Source organism: Vombatus ursinus, unplaced genomic scaffold (assembly GCF_900497805.2).
Source record: "Vombatus ursinus unplaced genomic scaffold, bare-nosed wombat genome assembly UNPS02014786.1, whole genome shotgun sequence".
Taxonomy (NCBI): Eukaryota; Metazoa; Chordata; class Mammalia; order Diprotodontia; family Vombatidae; genus Vombatus; species Vombatus ursinus.
The window spans coordinates 49,205,620-49,226,367 of record NW_020954564.1 but is presented as its reverse complement, the minus strand read 5'-3'; the positions used below and the strand labels follow the sequence as shown (position 1 = coordinate 49,226,367).

Genomic DNA, 20,748 nt, shown 5'->3' with positions numbered 1-20,748 from the left:
TGGGGTCAGATTTAATTTCTACCTCTGTGACTTACTATGTATGTGGCCTTGGGCAAATACATAATTTTGGGGCCTTGGTTTCTTTATCTGAAAAATGCTGAAATTAGACCTGATGATCTATAAATCCCCTTCTGGCTCTAATATTCTGAGATTCTGTAACTGAAACATTTAATATACTAAACAAAATGTCAGAGGCTGATTTAGCTGAAGGGAGGCAGAAATAGCAGAAAATTATTCAAATTTCAACAGTAAATGGATTAATGGAAAATGTGCTGTGATTTGAAGACACACTATGTAACTGTGATAACATTAATGATAGCAGCTCACATTTGTTTAGGACTTTTCAGGCTGTAGAATGTTTCCTATGTATTAACTATTTGATTTTCACAAGAAATCTTATGAGGTAGGTAATGCAAATAGGATTATACCATTTTACATATGAAAAAATTAAGGCTCCCAGAGACTAAAGGGCTTTCCTATGGTCACACAGCTAATAGGTATGATCAAGGAACTGAGAGTTGGAAGAAAACCCCCCAATCACCTAATCTAACCATCTCAGAGAGGCCAATTGACTTGACCAAAGCCACGTATATAGTCAAGAGAACAGCTGAGATTCAGATCAAGGCTTCTGACTCCAAATTCACAGTTATTTCCTCCATTCTATACCATCTCTTCATTAAATAAAAAATCTGGGATTCAAAATCCAACTTTCTGATTCCAAGTCTAACACTCCTACTCTGCTACAAAAGCATCACAATATCAAGAACATGGTGACTGAAAACATGACCACAAAGATCTCAAACGCTCTATGGAGGGAAGTCACTTTGGTCAGTTTTCTGTATATAAATTCTACATGGTTAAGGTATTATAGAACCCAAAACAAAGGAGGCAAGAATTTTGCTTTCCTGTACCCTGTAGCAGCCATGTTGGTAGTATCATGTTTAGTTCTAATCACCACATTTTAGGAAGCTCAACAACAAAGAACAATATTGGACAACGAAGACTGACCAAGATGGTAAGAGTTCTGGGCAGCCATGTTACATATAAAAATTGGTTGAGGAAACTAGGGATGCTTAGCCAGGGACCTGATAGTAGTTTTCAAATATTTTAAGTCATGGAAAACAGGGATTAAAGTTATCCTTCTTGATCTCAAAATGAAGAACTCGAAAGCAGTGGGTAGAAATTGTAGAAAGGCAAATTTTCTTTGATATAAAGGAAACATTCGATCGTAGCAATTCAAAAATGAAATGGGCTGCCTTAGAAAGAGGTACTGAGTACCCCATCACTAGAGGTCTTGTTGGGGATTCTCAAGGGAGCACTTCTGAATTCAGGCATAGGTTGGACATATTACATTAAAAATTAGCATTAGTGACTCAACTTTATTCACCATTTTGTGAAGTTAAGTTTCAACTCCATGTAAGACACCTGATTTAGGAGGTTTTACGAGAGTACTTCCCCTCCCCTCCATCAAATGACTTAAAGAATATCACAATACCCCTCTCCCTCTCACCTCAATGTATCCTGACCCTCTTCTACCAATGAAAAACCAGATATCTCAATCCCCATAATCCTGTGTTTCCTGTGTTTCACTCTCCAAATAGTATGTTAACTGTGAGAAACCAAACTTCTGGGTCCTTGGCTACTGAAAGCCTTCCCAGTTTGTTTTATAATACCACATGCTTTGCTAAATAAACGGTTTGTCTTCATGAAACTCAGTTTATTTCTTTCCTTTTCTTTTTTTTTTCTACCATAATGACAAGAATGACCTTTGGGATTCTTTTCCAATTCTAAGGTTCTATGACTTAGTACACCGAATTTCTGAAAAATGACAGATTATAGTTAGGCCCCTTTTAAAATGTCAGAGACTTACCCTATAAAGGTATATTGAGGAGGTGCCTGCTTCGTACGGCCCATGATTCTGATGTCACAGATGGCTGCCTCAGTTGAATCCCGAGGGATAAATTTAATACACAGCCTCTTCTTTCTGAAAGCAACTTCCTCTGAAAAAGGGACAAAGGAACGGGTATTAGTCTTCAAAGGTTAGCAAAGTCTGAAATCTGTCATCTTGTTTGTCTACTACATTGAATTAGCAACAGCCAAAATCAACCATCCAGAAGGGTCAGTCAAAGGTGTGAACAATATGCACTACCACCTCTCCTGGTATAAGCAGAAAGGGAAATCCATCACTACAGCGGGTTGGTCTTCAAAAAAAGATTTCAGACCAAACACATAGGCACATTACAGAATCACACAATTTACAGGTAGAAGGGAGCTTTGAAATTGTCGAGCCTCTTATAGACACAGAAATAGACCGGAGAAGTGGTTTGACTGACGTCACACAGGTAAATAAGAAATAGTTCTGGGAGAGAAATTCAAGTCTTCTGACTCTAAATTCAGAGTTATTACCTCTGGATTCTTCAGCTCTAAAATAAAGTTGAGAGTCTGAATTTTACGCTTAGCTCCAGGAGCCCCAGAATCATAGAATTTAAGGCCCCAGCATGAATTGAGTCCAACCCCTTCGGTTTTACAGAGGATAAAATCTGTGCCAGAGAGGTTAAGCAATTTCTCTGAAGCCAGGCAGGTACTAAGAAGCAGAGAGAGGATGTGAGCCAAAGTCCTCCAGCATTATTTGGTTTTGCTACGCCAGGAGCCAAAGATACACACTCAACACACAGACGTCATGAGGGGTAACATAAATCAAGGAACCTGATTCAACCAACCACCCTTCAAAATGAGTCATCACCATAAAATCACCCTGGGTAGGGACCATAACACAGAAGGGTCCCCAGTTCCTGAAGGCTATATCAGAGTGTGAGCCCTGGCAGAGCACTTCAAGCTGGGAGAGCTTTGAGGTTAGGACCAGCCTAGCTAAGTCAGAAGAGCCACAATGTCCAAAGAATGGCCACGAAGTGATGAGTTCTGCTGTTGCTGTTGTTCACAGCAACTCACTAAGATTGTCCAATAAGACACGGAAGGGTTGCAATATGAGTTGGTAAAGGGAATCGGAATCACAGAATTTCAGAGGTGGAAGGGATAAGAATGGTCATCTAGTCAAATCCACACCTGAACAAAATCTCCACATGACAGACAGTCATTCAGTCGTTACTTAAAGACCTCCAGTGAGAAACAATATCTGACTCTGGGACAGCTCTTGGCAAGTTCCAACTATTGTTCTAGTTTTGCTCTCTGGGGTCAAACAGTATAAGCCTAATAATTCCTCTTCCACATGACGGCTTTCAACTGTATCCCAAGTCTTCCCTTCTAAGCTTACATTCTCCAACCTTACATTCTCCTTTCTTTTCCTAAACTCTAAGACGGAGTGGTCACTTTCCCCTAATGTTCCTATAATTTCCTCCCCATCAACTACTTCTATCTTGATGACAAGAACTCTGATTAAGAAGAGAATTTCCCCTTGTTTCCTCCTCTCCTTTTTGAAGGATGAAATTATAATTGAATAAAGCCAAGAATTTAATAAACACTTCTTCTGGTGGAAAGTTCCAACATATGCCCAGATAATTAAAGTCCCCCATGATTACTATATCACATTCTGATGTCAGGTTTGAGATCTGATTCCTGAGAGCGTCATTTAAGCACTCTTTCTGTCTAGGAGGTTTACAATATAGTCCAATTGCAATAATGCTTCTATCTCTGACTCCATTGATCTCTGCTCAATTGGACTCTATCATACTTGGCTTCTTTGGTTCCTAGATTTCCTTGCATGGGGAGATCTTAACAACATAATGATACCCCATCTCTCTTTTATTTATCCTGTTTCTTTTGAAAAAAGTATATCTGCAAAAAAAAAAGTATATGTGCCAGAGAAATACCATAGGTCTGATCATACCAAGTATTAGTAATACCTATGAGCTTAAATGTTCCTCCTTATTTTAGGATCTCTAGTTCATTTAAATGAGGCAGGGCTGTGCAAAGTTACCAGCCTTACTTTCTCCTCTGGAGCCATCTGGGTCCAGTGGCAAGATATAGATCAGGATGACTGGAGATGCCCCTCCCCATGACCCCCGCATAAAGCCTCAGTGGCTAAATATACATAGTTTTGTCCCCATCAGCATCTCCTTCCCTTTTTAGTTCAAAGTCTTTTAAAATTAATTTTGATAAACTCTAAGCAAATATATATAGTGGTAGGATCTCTACCGCTGTGTGCATTTGTGTATACAGGTGATGGATACCGTTAGTTGGACTTTTTGCCTGTGAATTTCTGGGTACTTCGATTACTATTCTCTTTCCAACATCATGGATGTCTATGGTAGTAGCTTGTTGTTGTTGTCTGTCCTTTGTTCTAGAAGAGAACCAATAACATCGCGAAGGTGATGCCATGACTTGCAAATGAACAGGATTTAAGTGAAGCAGGGCTGTGCAAAGTCACCAGCCTTACTATCTCCTCTGGAGCCATCTGGGTCCAGTGGCAAGATATAGATCAGGATGACTGAGATGGCCCCCCATAGAACCTTAGTGGCTAAATATACATTGTTTTGCCCCATCAGCACCTCCTTCCATTTTTAGTTTGAAGTTTTTTTAATTAAATTTGTTAAACTCTAAGCAAATATATTCTTAACAGCCCTTGTGAGGTGGATTCCATCCCTGTCCATGAATTTCTCATTCCTATACTTTAAATAAAAACCTGAATTTTAAGGAATTCTTATATTTTAAAGTTCATATCCACAGGGCAAGGAATTGAAAACAAGGTAGCCCTGCGATCACACAACAGTGATTAGAATTACACTTTTAAAATGGGAAGTAGGGGGCAGATAGGTGGTGCAGTGGATAAAGCACTGGCCCCGGATTCAGAAGGACCTGAGTTCAAATCTGGCCTCAGACACATAACACTTACTAGTTGTGTGACCCTAGGCAAGTCACTTAACCCCATTGCATAGCCAAAACAAAACAAAACAAAACAAAACAAACAAACCAACAAAAAAATGGGAAGTGGCCTTAATGATTGTTTCATCCAACCCCACAATTTTAGAGATAAGTAAACTAAGGCCCAGAGTAGACACAATGGCTGATATCACAGAAATTCAGACTTGGAAGGTATTTTAGTGGTCTTCTAATCCAACGTGTGCGGCAGCATAAATTTCCCCCACAAAATCCTCCAATTTGTCATACAGCTTCCATATGAAAATCCCTATTACTTAGTAATTCACTATCCTCTGAAAGCCATCCATTCTACTTTGGGTAGCTCTAATTGTTAGGAAGTTTTCCTCAAATGAACTTCCAACCACTGTTTCTAGTTCTGTCTCTAGGATCAAGCAGAACAAATTTCTTCCACCAGAGAGCTCTTCAAATACATGAAGACAATCAGTCAACAAGCATTTTTTAAGAGCCTGCTTGGTGCTAGGCACTGTGTTAAACACTGGAGATACAAAGCAAATTTCAAAAACAGTCCTTGTTATCAAGGAGCTCCAAGTTTAACAGAAGAAACAACAAGCAAACGACTATGCAAAAACAAGACACAGTATATAGAGGAGAGGTCGGAGATGATTAACAGAGAGAAGACACTAGCAGTCTGTCAGTCAGCAAGCACTTAGTAAGTGTCTGCTGTGTGCCAGCCACTATGCTAGGCACTGAGAATACAAAGAAAGGCAAAAGGCAGTCCCTGCTTTCAAGAAGCTCCCAGTACAATGGGAAATGTGAGGGTTCGGGAAAGGCTTTTCGTAGAAGGTGGGATTTTTGCTGGGGCATGCAAAAAGCCAGGGAAGCCAAGAGGTGGAGATGCTCCTCCGGGTGGTCTCTTCTCCAAATTAAACTTTTCCAATTCCTTCAACAGATCCTCACACAAGACGAACTCCAGCTGTCCATCATGTTCTCACAGGTCACTATCCTCCGGAAGTACTTCCATTTGTCAGTATCCTATCTAAAATGTGATGTTCATTAAAGAGCACAATACTCCAGATGCAATTGGACCAGGGCAGAGTATAGAAGGACTATAACCTCCCTTGTGATGGGCATTGTTTCTATCAATGCAGGCTGAGACCACACATTGGTGATAGTTTTTGTTTTCATATCTAGGACAGTAATAGATCCTGGTTTTTTGTTTTGTTTTGTTTTTAAAGTATGGGTCTCCCCATCTCACTCAAGCTGGAAATGCAGGGGCTACTCAGGAGCCTGATCCACTACCGATCAGCACAGGGGCATTGACTTGCTGTTTCTGATCTTGGCCAGTTCACCCTTCCTTAGGCAACCTAGTGGCCCCCCCCCCACTCCAGGGGGCTCATCATATTGATGTGGACTTAGTGGGGAAACTGAGTTAGCTAGCCCACTATAGTTTAGAACTCCCAAGCTCAAGAGATCCCCCAGCCTCAGCTTCCCAGGTAGCTAGAAGTACAGGTGGGTGCCACCACATCCACAGTTTCTGTTCTTAATCCAAAGCTCAAGAGGAATTCTAGATACTGACATTCAAGAGTCCAGCCAAGTCATGCTCCCTCTATAACTACCTCAAGAACAATAACAAGGTGTAGCCAAATGAAACAAGAGGCAAACAAATCAAAGAAATAATGAGAACCCATAGTAAGATGATCTCCATCAGGGTTGTGGCAAGACAAGAAAGACCACAGTAAGGGCAGCTAAGTGGCGCGGTGGATAGAGCACTGGCTCTGGAGTCAGGAGGATCTGAGTACAAAACTAGCTTCAGACACAAAAATAACACTCACTAGCTGTGTGACTCTAGGCAAGTCACTTAACCCTAATTGCCTCACCAAAAAAAATTTTTTTTTAAAAAATAAAGCTGAAAAAAAAAAAAGAAAGAAAGACTACAGTATAAGTTCCAGGTGATATCCAGGCAAATTCACAGTTCACCAGCCTTCTCTGCCCAAGTGATCTCTGGGAGCGGGGAACAAAATTGGTACCAGGAGATACTGGTGTCTTTTAAGAACTAGATACACACACACACACACACACACACACACACACACACACACACGTCCTGCCCCCTTTCCCTCTGCTGAGCTCTGTTCCAGCACCGAGTGTTGACAAGCTGCTATTACAGCTTGAGCAAATTTATGCCATTTGCATTTCCACAGCACTACAAGGAGGTGGGGGAGTAGGAAGGTTTGAAGTATAGAGCTGAGTACTTTAGTAAGTATCTGTGTCAGCTTTCGTAGCCCTGCTGCCAGGAGCGTGGGGAGGGAAAGGGGTGCTGAATGAGTGTGTCAGGGCTGAGAAATTCTCCTCTGTTATTAGTTCTTATGTTTTAAAGTTTGAGTGTTTGGTGTCTTGGACCATGGAGAAAGCTAAAATTGCTTTACCTGTTGTGCTTTGGAGAGGCTTGAGATGTCATAAGAATCAAAGAAAATGTCTAGGCCTCCATCTTGGTCACATGACCTAGAAGTTGGCACTTATAGGTGAAAAAAAAAATACTACAAATAGGGAGAGACAGTTCACCAAGGAACCTAATGAGAATCACAGAGCCAAGATGGGAAAAGAAAAATTGGCTTGTGATACATCAAAAGTTAAAATAAAAAAGGCTTATACCCAAGAATAACATCCTGCAAAGCTGAACTTAATCCTACCAGAGCAAAAGCCAGACCTTTCACATAATTTGATGCTTTTAAGCATTCCCAATGAGAGAATCAGAACAGAGTAGAAACTTTGAAGTGCAAACACAGGAAACAAGAAAACTCAGAAAGGTTAATGAGTCTGAGGACCTTGAAAGGGGTAAATGATGATCCTGAAAGGGAAACAAATGACTGTTGTCCTTTCAAAAGTCTATGAAAAAACAAAAGAAAGAAACTCAGAGCTCAGTGTTTTGTTTTAAGAAAGCTGTAGTATAAGGGGTGGAGGGAAGGAGGAATGCCCCAGGGATGAAATAGGGAGGATGAGGGAAGAGTTTACTATTTTCATAACAGGAGTAAGACAAGAGATTAAAAAAGCATTCCTACTGGGTGTGGGGTTAAAAGGAGTGGGGCTCTCATGAACTTCATTCTTAACTAAGCAGGGCAGGGAGGGAGGCAGTATAGTATAGACAGAATAAAGTAAATAAGAACTGGGCTAGAGAGAGGAGAAGCATTTAAAAGAGATGGGGAGTTAGATAGGGACAAATCACAAAAACAAAGCACTTTAGCTATAGAGGGCTAATGATGAAAAGGAAAGTAAGAGAAAGAAAAGGCAAGACCAAATAATCTGAGTTTGGGTGAAGTGAAAGAAGAGAGTACTGAGATCAAACTGTTCAAATCCAGATGACTAGAGATAATTTACTTCTCTTTCCCTCTACCTTTCTTTTTTTCCTTTAAAAGAAAGAGACAGAGGAGAAAAAGAGAGGAAACAATATAATAACATATGATGGAGAGGGAAAAAAACCTAGCAATCATAATTGTGAATGTAAATGGCATGAAAAGGTGTAAAGGGTGCCAAAATATATCAGACACCACCACCCAACAATCAGTTCTTTGTAAAAAAAAATATGTTTAAAGTATAAAGATTCATGCAGAGTCCAAATGAGGGGTTAGAACAGAATCTAATATGTTTCAGCTGAATCAGAAAAAGTAGGGGTAGCAAACACAGACAAGAAAACACCTAACAATAAGCATGGTTAAAAGTGAGAAGCAATAAAACAACATTATGCTTAAATACACCTTAGGTTTTGAAACAATATCAATTTTAAATGTATGTACCAAGTTGAACAGCATAAGTACCCAAAGGAAAAGTTAGCTGAACTACAAGTAAATGTGTGCAGAAAAAAAATATTCATTGGAGAATTCAATGTGTTCTTTTCAGACCTCGACAAATCTAACAAAAAAGAAAGTAAGCATCTGACCAAAATATTAAGAAAAGTATATATAATAGATCTTGATAAAAAGCTTCTAGAAAGAGGTGGCACTTGGAATAGTCCTTAAGAGAGGCAAGAATTCCAAGAGGCAGAAGTGAGAAAGGAGCATCCCAAGAACCAGGAATAGGACCCTAGGACCATAGATTTAAACCTGGAAAGCACCTTAGAAGCCATTAAGTCAAACCTGTTAATTTTACAAATGAGAAAACCACAGAGAAGCTAAGTAACTTGTCCAAGATCGTGCAGCTAGTGTCTGATGTAAGATTTGAGTTAGGTCTTCCTGACATCAAGTCCTGTGCCTTCATCATGACTCCATATCACCTCTCTCTTATAGCTCATGACAAGGCACAGAGGAAAAAGATATATGTAGAGTGAAGAGCAAGTTGGCCCTTTGGGCTGAAACATTGAGTCCAGGAGAGGGAATAATATAGAATCTACCTAGAAAGATAAACTAGATTGTGAAATTCCTTAAGTACCAAAAAGATTGTCTATTTTATCCTAGAGGCAACAGGGATCCAATAAAGGTTCTTAAGGGGGCAAGTGCTATAGTCAGATGAATATCTTCAGCAACAATAATTTGGCAGCTATGTGGAAGGTGTATTGGAAAGGTGAAAGGCTCAAGGTAAAACCAATTAGGAAGCTACTGCAACAGGTCATGGGAGAGGTGATGAGGTTCTAGATTAGGACAATTATGTAACAATTGGAGAAAAGGACATAAACATGGGACATGCTGAATAGCTGGAACTGAGTAGATATGAGACAAGGGATAAATAAAAGTGACTGTGAAGGAGTTGAGTTAATAATTATGAATCTTATCCAGTCCTGCTGCTTTCTAATTTTGCAGACAACCTAGAGTTTATCATCTCCTTTGACCTATGTGGTCTGTCATTAATGGCATATAAGCTTTCTGTTCCCTGATTGATCCAACTTGTGTTTTTGTTGTGTTGAAATTTTTGTGACTGCATAAATAACCAGAAATTTTCCACATCCTTCTTCTCTAGGGGTTCTCTCATTCCTCTGAAAGTTTCTGATTGGCATTGAATTGCTTATTTTGTTCTTTGTGCTTCTTTGACCTTTTGTCTCATCTTAACTTTTGACTTTTGCTTTTAATTGCTGATTATCAGCCAGTTAGCAAACATTTATTAAGCACATACTACATACCAGACACTGTGCTAAGAACTGGAGATACCAAGAAAGGTGTGACAAGACTACAAGCCAAGACCAAAGTAGAAGGAGTATCAGTGCATGATTTTCTGTTTACAAATGATTGTGCACTCAATGAAGCCTCTAAAGCTGAGATGCAACAAAGTATGGATCAATTCTCTGCTGCTTGTGTTAATTTTGGCCTAACAGTTAACACCAAGAAAACACAGGTTCTCCATCAGCCACCACTACACCATCCATGTGGAACCATCGGTTACAGCAAATGGAGAAGTTTTGAATGCTGTCGACGTTCACTTACCTTGGTAGTGTACTTTCCAGGAATGTACACATTGATAATGAGGTTGACCCACACATTGCCAAAGCTAGCTCAGTGTTTGGGAGGCCCCAAAGGAAAGTATGGGAGAGAAGAGGTATTAGACTAACTACCAAACTGAAGGGCTATAGAGCCATTGTGCTGACCTCATTGTTCTATGCCTGTGAAACCTGGACAGTATACCAGCACCATGCCAAGAAACTGAATCGCTTGCATTTGGATTATCTTAGGAAGATTCTGAAGATCACCTGGAAGGATAAGACACCAGACGCTGAGGTCCTTTCTTGAACTAAATTGCCATTCAAACTCTGTTTCAGAGAGTGCAACTCCAATGGGCTAGCCACAGTGTTTGAATGCAAAACGTACACTTGCCAAAAAGACTATTTTATGGAGAACTCACACAGGGCAAGTATTCACATGGTGGTCAGAAGAAGCAATACAAGGATACTTTCAAGGTATCTCTTAAGAGCTTTGGAATTGATTGTGTGACATGGAAGACACTGGCACAGGACCACTCAGCATGGCACGCCCAAATCAGAAAAGGTGCTATGCTCTATGAGCAAAGCAGAATTGAAGTAGCTCAAGAGAAACACAAGATACTAGAACTTAGAGAATCCACCCCAAAGGTTCACACGGACTACTGGCATCCATACTGTGGCAGAACATTCCGAGCTCATATTGGTCTGATCAGCCATTCAGACACACTAAAACTTGACTCCAGCATAGTGATGTCATTTTGGTCCCCTCCAAAAACGAAGGACAACGACCAAACCAAACCAAGAAAGGCAAAAACATTGTGGTCCTTGTAGTCAAGCAGCTCACATTCTAATTTTGAATTTTTTTTTCCAGATTCTATCCCATATGCCTCTTTTTTGTTACTTTCAATTGAGGAATATGGTGTTTATGTTTTTTACCATGTGTACTGGATAAATATTGATTAATTTTCCAATGATTTTCTGCAGATCTTCCTAGTCACTTCTGACATGGCGATGTGACACTTCTCCATGTTTCTTGATAGCAACACCTTCTGTCCTATTGTTCTCACCATAGCAATGACTTTTACATTTCTTGGTCTGTAAAATTTCTGAATGCTTTTATGCTTTCTGTCAAATATTGTGAGAGAATGCTTTCATTAATGATGCTCATAACAAATGCTAGCTTTTAAAATGCACTCTGCTTTAATATAGTTGGTCTGCTAGTTGGATTCATGTCACTAAACTCAGAAAAGGCTTTGTGAAACTGTAGGCTAAGTATGCCCATTTCCTTTTCACAAAATCTCTGTTCTCACTCATAACACACCCTTCATCAGGTATCAAAATCCTGACACTACTAATCATCACAACATTTCAGGTACACATCTCTCCACTCACACAGCCACCATCCCAGTTCAAGATCTCACCAGCTCTTGCCAAGACGATTGCAATAGTCCTCTAATTTGTCCCCCACTCTCAGTTTTCAATCTACTCCAATTTATCATCCAAATGGTTGCCATAGTGATTTTCCTCAAGTACAGGTCTGACCATGTCATTCTACTACTTAAATCCATTGGCTCCTTATTACTACCAAGATTAAATGCAAATTCTTCTTTGAGGTTTTTATAAATTTTCACAACCAAGCCTCATTTTTCTATAGCCTGGCCATAGTGGCCTATTTGGTAATTCTCACGTAATGTTCCATCTTCCATCATGAAGTTTTTCACTGGCTGTCTCCAAAGCCTGGGATGTTCTCTTTCAGTTCTACCTCTTGGAATTCCTGGCTTTCTTCAAGTTTGGTACAAGTTCTTTCTTCAGCTCTTTCTTCAAAAGAACTTTCGTGGTCCTCCCCCACCTCCACTTCTCTACCACCTACCAAGGGATTCCTCTCTAGGGTTATCTTTCATCTACTTTGTATGTGTTTGTATATACCGATATATGGACATATTATTACCTCTGTTAGAATGTAAGCCTGTGAGGGCAGGAACAGTTTTGCTCTTGCCTTTGTATTATTCTCAGTGCTTAGCACAGTTACTAGCAAACAGTCAGCACTTAATTCTTTATTGATTGACTGATCAATAGAACTAGACATAAATAGCACCAAAATCAATCTGGAAAAATGAAAGGCCAAGAATTTTAAAGGAATGCATGGAAAACAGGTAAGAAATAGCCTAACATTATCATATTTCAAAATATACTTTAAATCAGCTACAGTTAAGATTGTTGGTTGTACTTTTAAAAAAACAGAGAAGTTGATCAACGGAACAGACTAGGTCAATAAGACCCAGAAGTCATTTAACACAGTATCCTAGCATTCAATAAGCCAAAGGACATAAACTGCTGAGATATACTTCTATTGGTAAAGAATTGCGATGAAAATTGGAAGTTTGGCAGAAATTAGTTTTAGACCAACATCTTATATAACATACAACAATATGCTCCAAATTAATGTACAACCTAAATAAAAAAGGTCAGGTCATTTTTTAAAATTAGAGAATAAAAGGAGATACCTTTTATAATCATGATTAGGAGGGAATTCTCAATAAAGAATGGAGGTTGTTACAAAAGAAAAAAACAATATACATAAATTTTAAAAATATTTGCATGGACAAGATCAAGGCCACTAGAAGAGAAATTGCTAATTAGGAAAACATTTAATTTCTCTAGTAAAGACCTGATGGCCAAGAAATATAAGAAATTACTGCAAATAAAGAAAAATTAGAGTCATTCCCCCCCCAATAAAATAGTAAATTATTTATTAAGTACTTACTACATGCCAATTACCATGCTAAGCACCAAGGAAACAGAATCAAGGAAGCAAGACAGTCCTGCCCTCAAAGAGCTTAACATTCTAACAGAGGAAAGTAATGCATGAAGAACTATATGGAAGTATGAAGGGGTTGTGGTCATGCAGAGGGAAGGCACATGATAAAATGGTGAAGATATGGCAATGGAAGTGACATGAAGGCCTGAACCAGCACAAGATACGGTGAAAGCTCACCTATCAGAGCTGAGGGACCAAAGGGTAGAGTTCAAGGTTTTGGTGAAAGTAAGGTGGGTCAGGAGAAGAAGGCATAGAATGAATATGGCTGAGAAGTGATAATAATAATTCTAATAATACTAATGATAATAATAAAAATAATCACGTGGAACAAAAATATAAGAATCAGAGCCATTTCCCTCAAAATAAGAGGTCAAAGGATATGAACAGGCAGTTTCCAAAAGAAGAAGTTAGCAACCCTAAAGAATAATACTTCAAATCACTAATAAATAAGAGAACTGTACACTAAAACAACTGTAAGGTATTGCCTCATATCCAACAGCTTGAAAATGACAAGAGATCACAATGGTAAATATTGGAAGAGCTGGGGAAAAATAGGCACATTCGTATGCTAATGTTAGAGCTCCAAACTGTGGCTTCCAATGAGGAATTATGTTAGAAAAGTCACAAACCATTTATACCCTTTGACCTAAAAATATCATATTGTTACACAGTATACATCTGAAAAAGGTAAAAAACAGAGTTAAATGTCTCATATATAGAAAAATATTTATAGCTATACTTTTAAAACCTATAAATATAGAGGGTACTTATTAATGAAAGAATGACTAAACTTATGTTACATAAATATAATGGATTATTCTTACATAGTAATAATTGATAAATATCAAGAATTCAAAGACATTATGGCAGCATGGTATAGTGGTAAGGGTTCTGGACCTGGAGTTAAAGTTAAAGGAACTGGATTTCAGTCCTGGTTTGACCACTTACTACCTGCTGTGTAACATTAGAGAAGGCACTTAACCTCTCTGGTCCTCAGTTTTCTCACTGTAAAATAAGGGGGTAGGAATAGATGGCCTTTCAAGTACCTTCCAACTTTAAATCTATGATTCCATGATTCTATGATGAAGAGCAAAATAAGCAGAAATAAAATAACAATTTATAGAACAACCACAACAATGTAAAGAAAAACTCTTTAAAAAAATCTACACTCTGATCAACACAGTGAACAGTTTAGATTTCAGAGGCTTAAACTCCCTTGGCGCAAGGATGGTGATGTACAGGTATAGAATGATGCAAACTCTGTCCAACATAGCCAAGGAGTTCACTTACTTTCCTTAACAATACTTCTTTGATACAGAGGAGAGAGCAGTATTTGCACAGGGGAGTGACTAGGAAGTGACAGCAATATACATTTCAAGGTCTTAATAAAACATTAATTTTTAAATATCAAACATTGGAATTTATGGGTGTTCTTAAAAAATTAAAAAACTGAACCTATGCCAAAGCTACAGGATGTTGGCTGGGAGGTTCAAGCCTTTGAAGAGACGAATAAGCCAAGACCTTTCCTAAAAATTAAAAAATAAAATCCAGATGTTTTATGTGTTCATGTATTGCTGCTCTTTGCTCAATGTCTCCATCTGCAGCAAATTCGGGTTACGAGATGGAGCCACTAATTACATATGCGTAAGCAGGACTAATTTTAAGTAAACATATTATAAATAGTCAATAGAAATGTGTTCAGTCATGCTAATGAACACTGAGAAAGTACACACTACTTTACTAAAACAAACAGCTTTCCAGTTTTTAAGTGCTATATGGATTACAACAAACTACACTTTAAATTAATTACAAGATTCTTCTTTTATTTTTCTCCCTCTTGCCTAATTTAACAAAACTCTGGCATATGATTTGGGTACTAAACATTTGTCACTGAAAAAGATCTGGACCTACAAATTGACAAAAGGATTATCTTGGGAAACTACTGACAGAAATTCTAAGTCAGTGGCATCAAACTTAAAAAGAAATGGTGAATACTAACCTATACATAAGTATCCCTGAAGGCCTCACATTGACTTACTCTTAAAATATAACATCTATGTTTTATCGTATTTTTATTTATTTTGCTAAATATTTCCCAATTACATTTTAATCTGGTTGAGCATGCAACCATCTATGTTTCTGACACCTCTGCTCCAAGTATCCTCTAAGGGGAGGCTGGATTACTACCAGCCAGTGATGTTGGAAAGGTTGTATGGTAAAATGGAAGAGCATTGAGCCTCTGGAATTAATAGACCTGGGTTCAAATCCTGCCTCTGACACTTAATACCTGTGTGACTTTGGGTAAGTCACAACCTCCCAGGGCCTTAATTTCCTCATCTGTAAAAATGAGACATTTGACCTGGGTGGTTACTAAGGTCCCTTCCAGCTCTAGATTCATGATTTCTGTTTCAGATTTTTCAAATTAGGACACAGTAGTTCCTAAAGTAAAAGCAAAAGCACAAGCAATTGCAAAAAAAAAAAGGGGGGTACTTAAGGAATATCCAAGGGATATTTAGATAAAACTAGTTCCTATAATTAGGTACTACTTTCCTGGGCACAACTACTTATGGTTACCTCATGGAGGACAGTTTTCAAAATGAAAGTACTTAAAGCTAAACCAACTTTCACAACGTCAACCCTTTAACATCTAAATTAAACCTTAAATTTTCCTTAACTAAATGTCCTGTGACAGAGCATTCCTCTACTCTCTCCCTGTAGTTCTACCTCCTTTTATACTATGTCATGTTGCCCTTCTTCCATTTAGGTTCTCATCTGGTACCTCATTGTGGTAGGGAGATGATTTTGGGTTCTCAAGAGCTGGGCTAGTAAAACATTACTATCCTGGTAGGTCCTATCAAGATGAAGGCTTCAGGTCTGAGTCTGGCAACAGACAGTATGTCTGTTTCCCAAAGACCAGTCTAGCTAAGTTTGAAGAGTCTCATCATTAGGAAAGACCACTTGATTTACAAGGACCACAGGTCCAAATCCTGGCTTGCTGCCTATGACACACTGGATAAGTCACTTGATCTCTCTTTAGACCTTAGTTTCTTCCTATGAAGTTAAATGGTTGGATCAGGCCACAGATTCTTAAACTGGGGGCAGGGGAGGGGCAATTAACTTGTTTCCCTTTAATATTTTGACAACTGCATTTCAATACAATTGGTTTTCTTTATAGTCCCATGTACTTTATTTTACACATTTAAAAACATTATTCTGAGAAGGGGTCCAGAGTTTTCATGAGACTACCAAAGGGGTCCATGAGACACAAAAAAGATTAAGAACCTCTGGACTAGACAATACCTAAGGTTCCTTCCAACTCTAAAATCTCATTTTTGGCCAGTGAAGGAATAATATTTTAACAACTCATCTACTAAGGTGTAGAGAAGTAGAAATTTTTAAAATTCTCAAGTGAATACTGAAAAATGCTCACACCAAGTAGAACACAAGAAGAGGACTGTTTATGGAAAAGTGAATTGTTTTTATAGTGTTCACTTTTTTAAAAAAATATAATACGTACAGCAAATTTCTTTCAAAACTGATCGACTTGTCTGTGCTTCCTTCTGACCTGCCCTCTATTCCCCCATGTGAACTTTTAGAAACATTTCAATGGCTCTCTTCTTAAAAATGAACAAACAAACAAAATAATTAATAAAACTTGGAGCAATCTGACCTGCAATCAAAGAAGTGGTCTTTATTCCTTGACAATTCACATGGAAAGAAAGGAGAGGTAAAGGAAAAGAATTCTAAGTCAGGCAGGGCATGTCTAAAAGAAAAGAATACTGTGGCGGTCTGGCCCCTGGTAGGCTTACTCCACTGGCCCAGCTTATCACCAAGGCTGTCTCAATATATATCTCATGGGTCATGAACAACATGTCTAGTTCCCCATTATCAGGACTTAACTATAAGTAAATTGTTTAATAAGAATGAAGTCTTACACTTGAATTAGTTTTAAAAATCAGCCTTATAGGCACAGAATGGGGGAGGATTGAATAGAAAGCTGTTTATCTGAGAAAGATGTAGGAAAGAGTTTTTAGTAGACTTTTGAAGCAGCAGCATGAGTCAACAGTGCCCCAAACACCAATGTGATCTTGGGCTTCCTGAAGACAGGCATAGTAACTGGAATTAGGAAGGTGAGCATTCCCAGTGTTCTGCTCTGGTCAGACCACATCCAGAATATTGTTTGCTTCTGGCTTTCTCCCTTTAGGCCTTCAACTGCCAAACTGGAGGGCATCTGGCAAAAGGCTATTAAGATGGCAAAGAATCTCAATTTTATGTCATAAAAGGATTAGATTGGCTGAAATAACTAGCAATATTTCAATTGGAAAAGAGAAGAGTAAGGGAACTCTCTGAGAGGTAGGTTCAAATATTCCACAAGCTATCATGCACAAGGTAGACTGCTATTTTTTTTTCAACTTGGCTCCAGTGGGCAGAGTAGGGGCCACAAGCAGAAGCTTCAAAGAGGCACGTTTAGTATTGATATAAGGGAGGGGAAAAATTCCTAACAATTAAAGCAACCCAAAAGCAGAATAGGCTGCTTCAAGAGGTAGCACTTTCTCTTCACTGAAGGTTTTCATTAAATGGTTCGGTGAGCACTTGTCAGGAACATTTTAGACGGGATGAATCCTGTGTTCAGGGAAGGGTTGGACTGATTCCAAGACTCTGTGACTCACATATCTTTGAATGATACTGAAAAATCTTAGTGCTGGCTTCTATACACAAGCAGGATGGCAGGATAGTAAGGGAACTAAGCCCAGAACCAGGAGACCAAGGTCTGAATCCCGTCTCCGACATTGATTAGTTGTGTGATGATGAGCAAGTTGCTTCACCTCTCTGCAACTCAATTTCTTCTTCTGTAAAATGGGGATAATAATTCTTATATTACCTAGCCAAAGGATAATTATTAGAAAGATACTTTGCAAAATTTTAAGTGCTACAGAAATACAAGCTATTAGTATCATAATAGGAGTTTCTGAACCATAGCAATGGAGAGGATAACAAACTTTCCAACCATTTGTGATCTGTCCGATTCCTCCGTGCCTGTTGAGCTGATGTCCCTCTACTCCCTTGTCCCTTCAATCTCTCAATCCTTTCCCCTCTACTCACTAATGAGCCTTCTGGTCTTCTCCATACATGTGACCTCTAAAACTGTATAGCCTGGTTTCAACTATTTTCTCTATTCTAGTGATTTATATATTTGCAATAAATTAAAACAAATTTGAGTTTCTATCTCACATCCATCAAGATCTGAAAAGATGAAAAATGAGGAGAATAACAACTTTTTGGAGGAATTACGGGAGAACAGACAAACTAATGCACTGCTGGTAGAGCTGTGAATTGGTTCAACCATTCTGGAAAACAATTTGGAACCATGCCCCAAAAGTCATTAAACTATACTTATCCTTTCACCCATTGATACTACCATTAAGCATATAACCCAAGGAAATAGAAGACAGAAGGGGGAGACCCATGTGTACTTTTTATAGCAGCAAAGAACTAGAAGGACATGTGCCCATCAACTGGAGAATGGTTGAACTAATTATAGTATATGAATATAGTGGAAAATATAGTGCTATAATTACGAATGATGGTTTCAGAGACACGTGGAAAGACTTGTATGGACTGATATAGAGTGAAATAAGCAGGACCATGAGAAAATTTATGTGATAGCAATAACAAATGAAGAAAAGCTTCAAAAGACTAAGGATGAAATATACCTCTCACCTTTTCATGGGGAGGTAATAGACTCAAGATCTGGAAAAGAGATATGAATTCTCAAACATGGCTACAGTATTGGTTTGCTTTGATGGACTACATATACTTGCTATAAAAGAGGGACTCTAATCAGGGAGGGGGAATTTAGGGTGGTTTGTTAGTGAAGAAGGAAAGAAAGATAAAATAGCATCAATAAAACATTTTCCAAATGTACTGAAGAAAAGGTGCAGAAGAGAACATAGAGTGGCTTCGCGGCTACTTTTTGATGAAACAAGCTCTCTATGAGAGAGGCTTACAGTTTCTAATACGAGTCTCTTGTTCCTTTTTGTATACTGAAATACATTTGCATTTGTTGAGAATTGTTAAATTCACATAAAAAAAAGAAATTAAAGAAAAATAAATTTACGTGTCTGGCTCCAACTATTGGTCACTTCTAATTAGGTGTCCTATTACCTTAAATTCAGTTTTAATGGCCAAATACATGACTTCCTACCTACCACAAACCAAAATTCTGTTCTTAGCTTTCAAGGTCTTCTATAATCTGTCTCTAAACTTTTTCATCCTGTCACTTCTATCTTCTAGTTGCCTCCTGAACAGTCTGTGTTCATTCTCACCTCTGCTCAATGTATTCCCTTCAACCAAGAATGGCATTCCACAGCTCTATCTATATCTCCAAGTCCTGCATGATTGATGAAGCCTTCCCAGATTGCTCTCATCCACACTGATCTTCCCCTTTTCTAATTCCCTACAGAGGCAAAATGATATGGTACAAGGGTATTAGAGACCTGGGTTCAAATCTCAGTTCTGACATTTATTAACTGTGGTCAAAGGAAATTCACTTTCATTTTCTGTCCCTCAGTTTCCTCATCTGTAAAACAAAATGATAATCCTTACACTTATTCTTCTACCACAAATATTCTTCTGGTGATAGAGATGGAATATTCCAGTAATCCCTGAAAACTGAGAATCCCCAAAAGGGGAATGGAGAGGTTCATGCTGAGCATAAGCAGATCTTATAAATGAAGAATTAAGCTGTGAAAGTGAGGCAAAGGATCTTCTCTGCAAAACATATGCCTGGAGGGAGAAAATAAACATATATATACACACGTGACACATGCTGTGAGAGCTGCCATAAACAATAGACAGCTTTCATACTTAAGTAATATCCATGCAGTGTCCAAAAGATGTGAGAAAGGCCACCACCCAGCACAATAGATGGACCTCCTATGGCAGATTAGTGGGAAGAGATGCATGAAAAAGTTATACGGCATGACCAGGCATGTATGGGCTGTGATTTGGATCGCTAAAGGGAGTGCCCACATTGATTAGATCATGTAAGTACCACCTACCTCACAAAGGTATCATGAGCAAAGTAAAGTCTGTAAATCTTCTTGCCATGTGACTGTGAAGACATTTAATCTCATTGACCTCTGTGTCTATTTCAGTAAAGTAGAGATGATGGCACGTGCAATATATAGAGTATCCCAAAAGTCTTAATACAGTTTTAGGCTTTAACAACTTAAAATTGTGAGGGTTAGTATGAGGAATGTGTAGTATAAACCCTAAAATAACATAGAAATGCAAGCTATTATCATCACTTCCTTTCTCTGAGCATCAGTCTCTCCTTCTAAAAAAATAAAAAGGTTGGACAAGATCAGAGGTCAGCAAACTATGAACCGACTATGGTCAACCTGACTCACTACCTGTTTTTGGATGGCCACAAGCTAAGAATGGTTTTTACATTTGAAATCATTCTTAGCATACGCCCATACAAAAAGAGGCAGCAGGCCAAATTTGGCCCTCAACTTCTGGATTAAGTGATCTCTAACATCCATTGAAATAGCCATGTAGTATAATGGAAAGGGCACTAGATTTGGAATCAGAGGATCCAGGTTCAAATCCTGGCTTGGCTTACTTATGACGCTGAATAATTTGTTCAACCTCTTTGGGCCTCAGAATTCTCATTATGAGTCAGCTAGGT

At 38.6% G+C, this 20,748-nt stretch overlaps 1 protein-coding gene across 5 annotated transcripts in view; it reads right to left on the bottom strand.

The window, feature by feature from the left end:
- LOC114046893 (multivesicular body subunit 12B) overlaps nucleotides 1–20,748 on the bottom strand; it is a 327,435-nt gene that overhangs the window by 205,232 nt on the left and 101,455 nt on the right. For all 5 annotated transcript variants that reach the window (XR_003569565.1, XM_027867501.1, XM_027867498.1 and 2 more), the window contains exon 5: nucleotides 1,871–2,000. Coding sequence is in view for 4 of the 5 variants with exons in the window: in XM_027867501.1 (XP_027723302.1) it covers nucleotides 1,871–2,000 (130 nt within the window). In the remaining variant the exon portion in view is untranslated. The remainder of the gene's footprint in view (nucleotides 1–1,870; nucleotides 2,001–20,748) is intronic.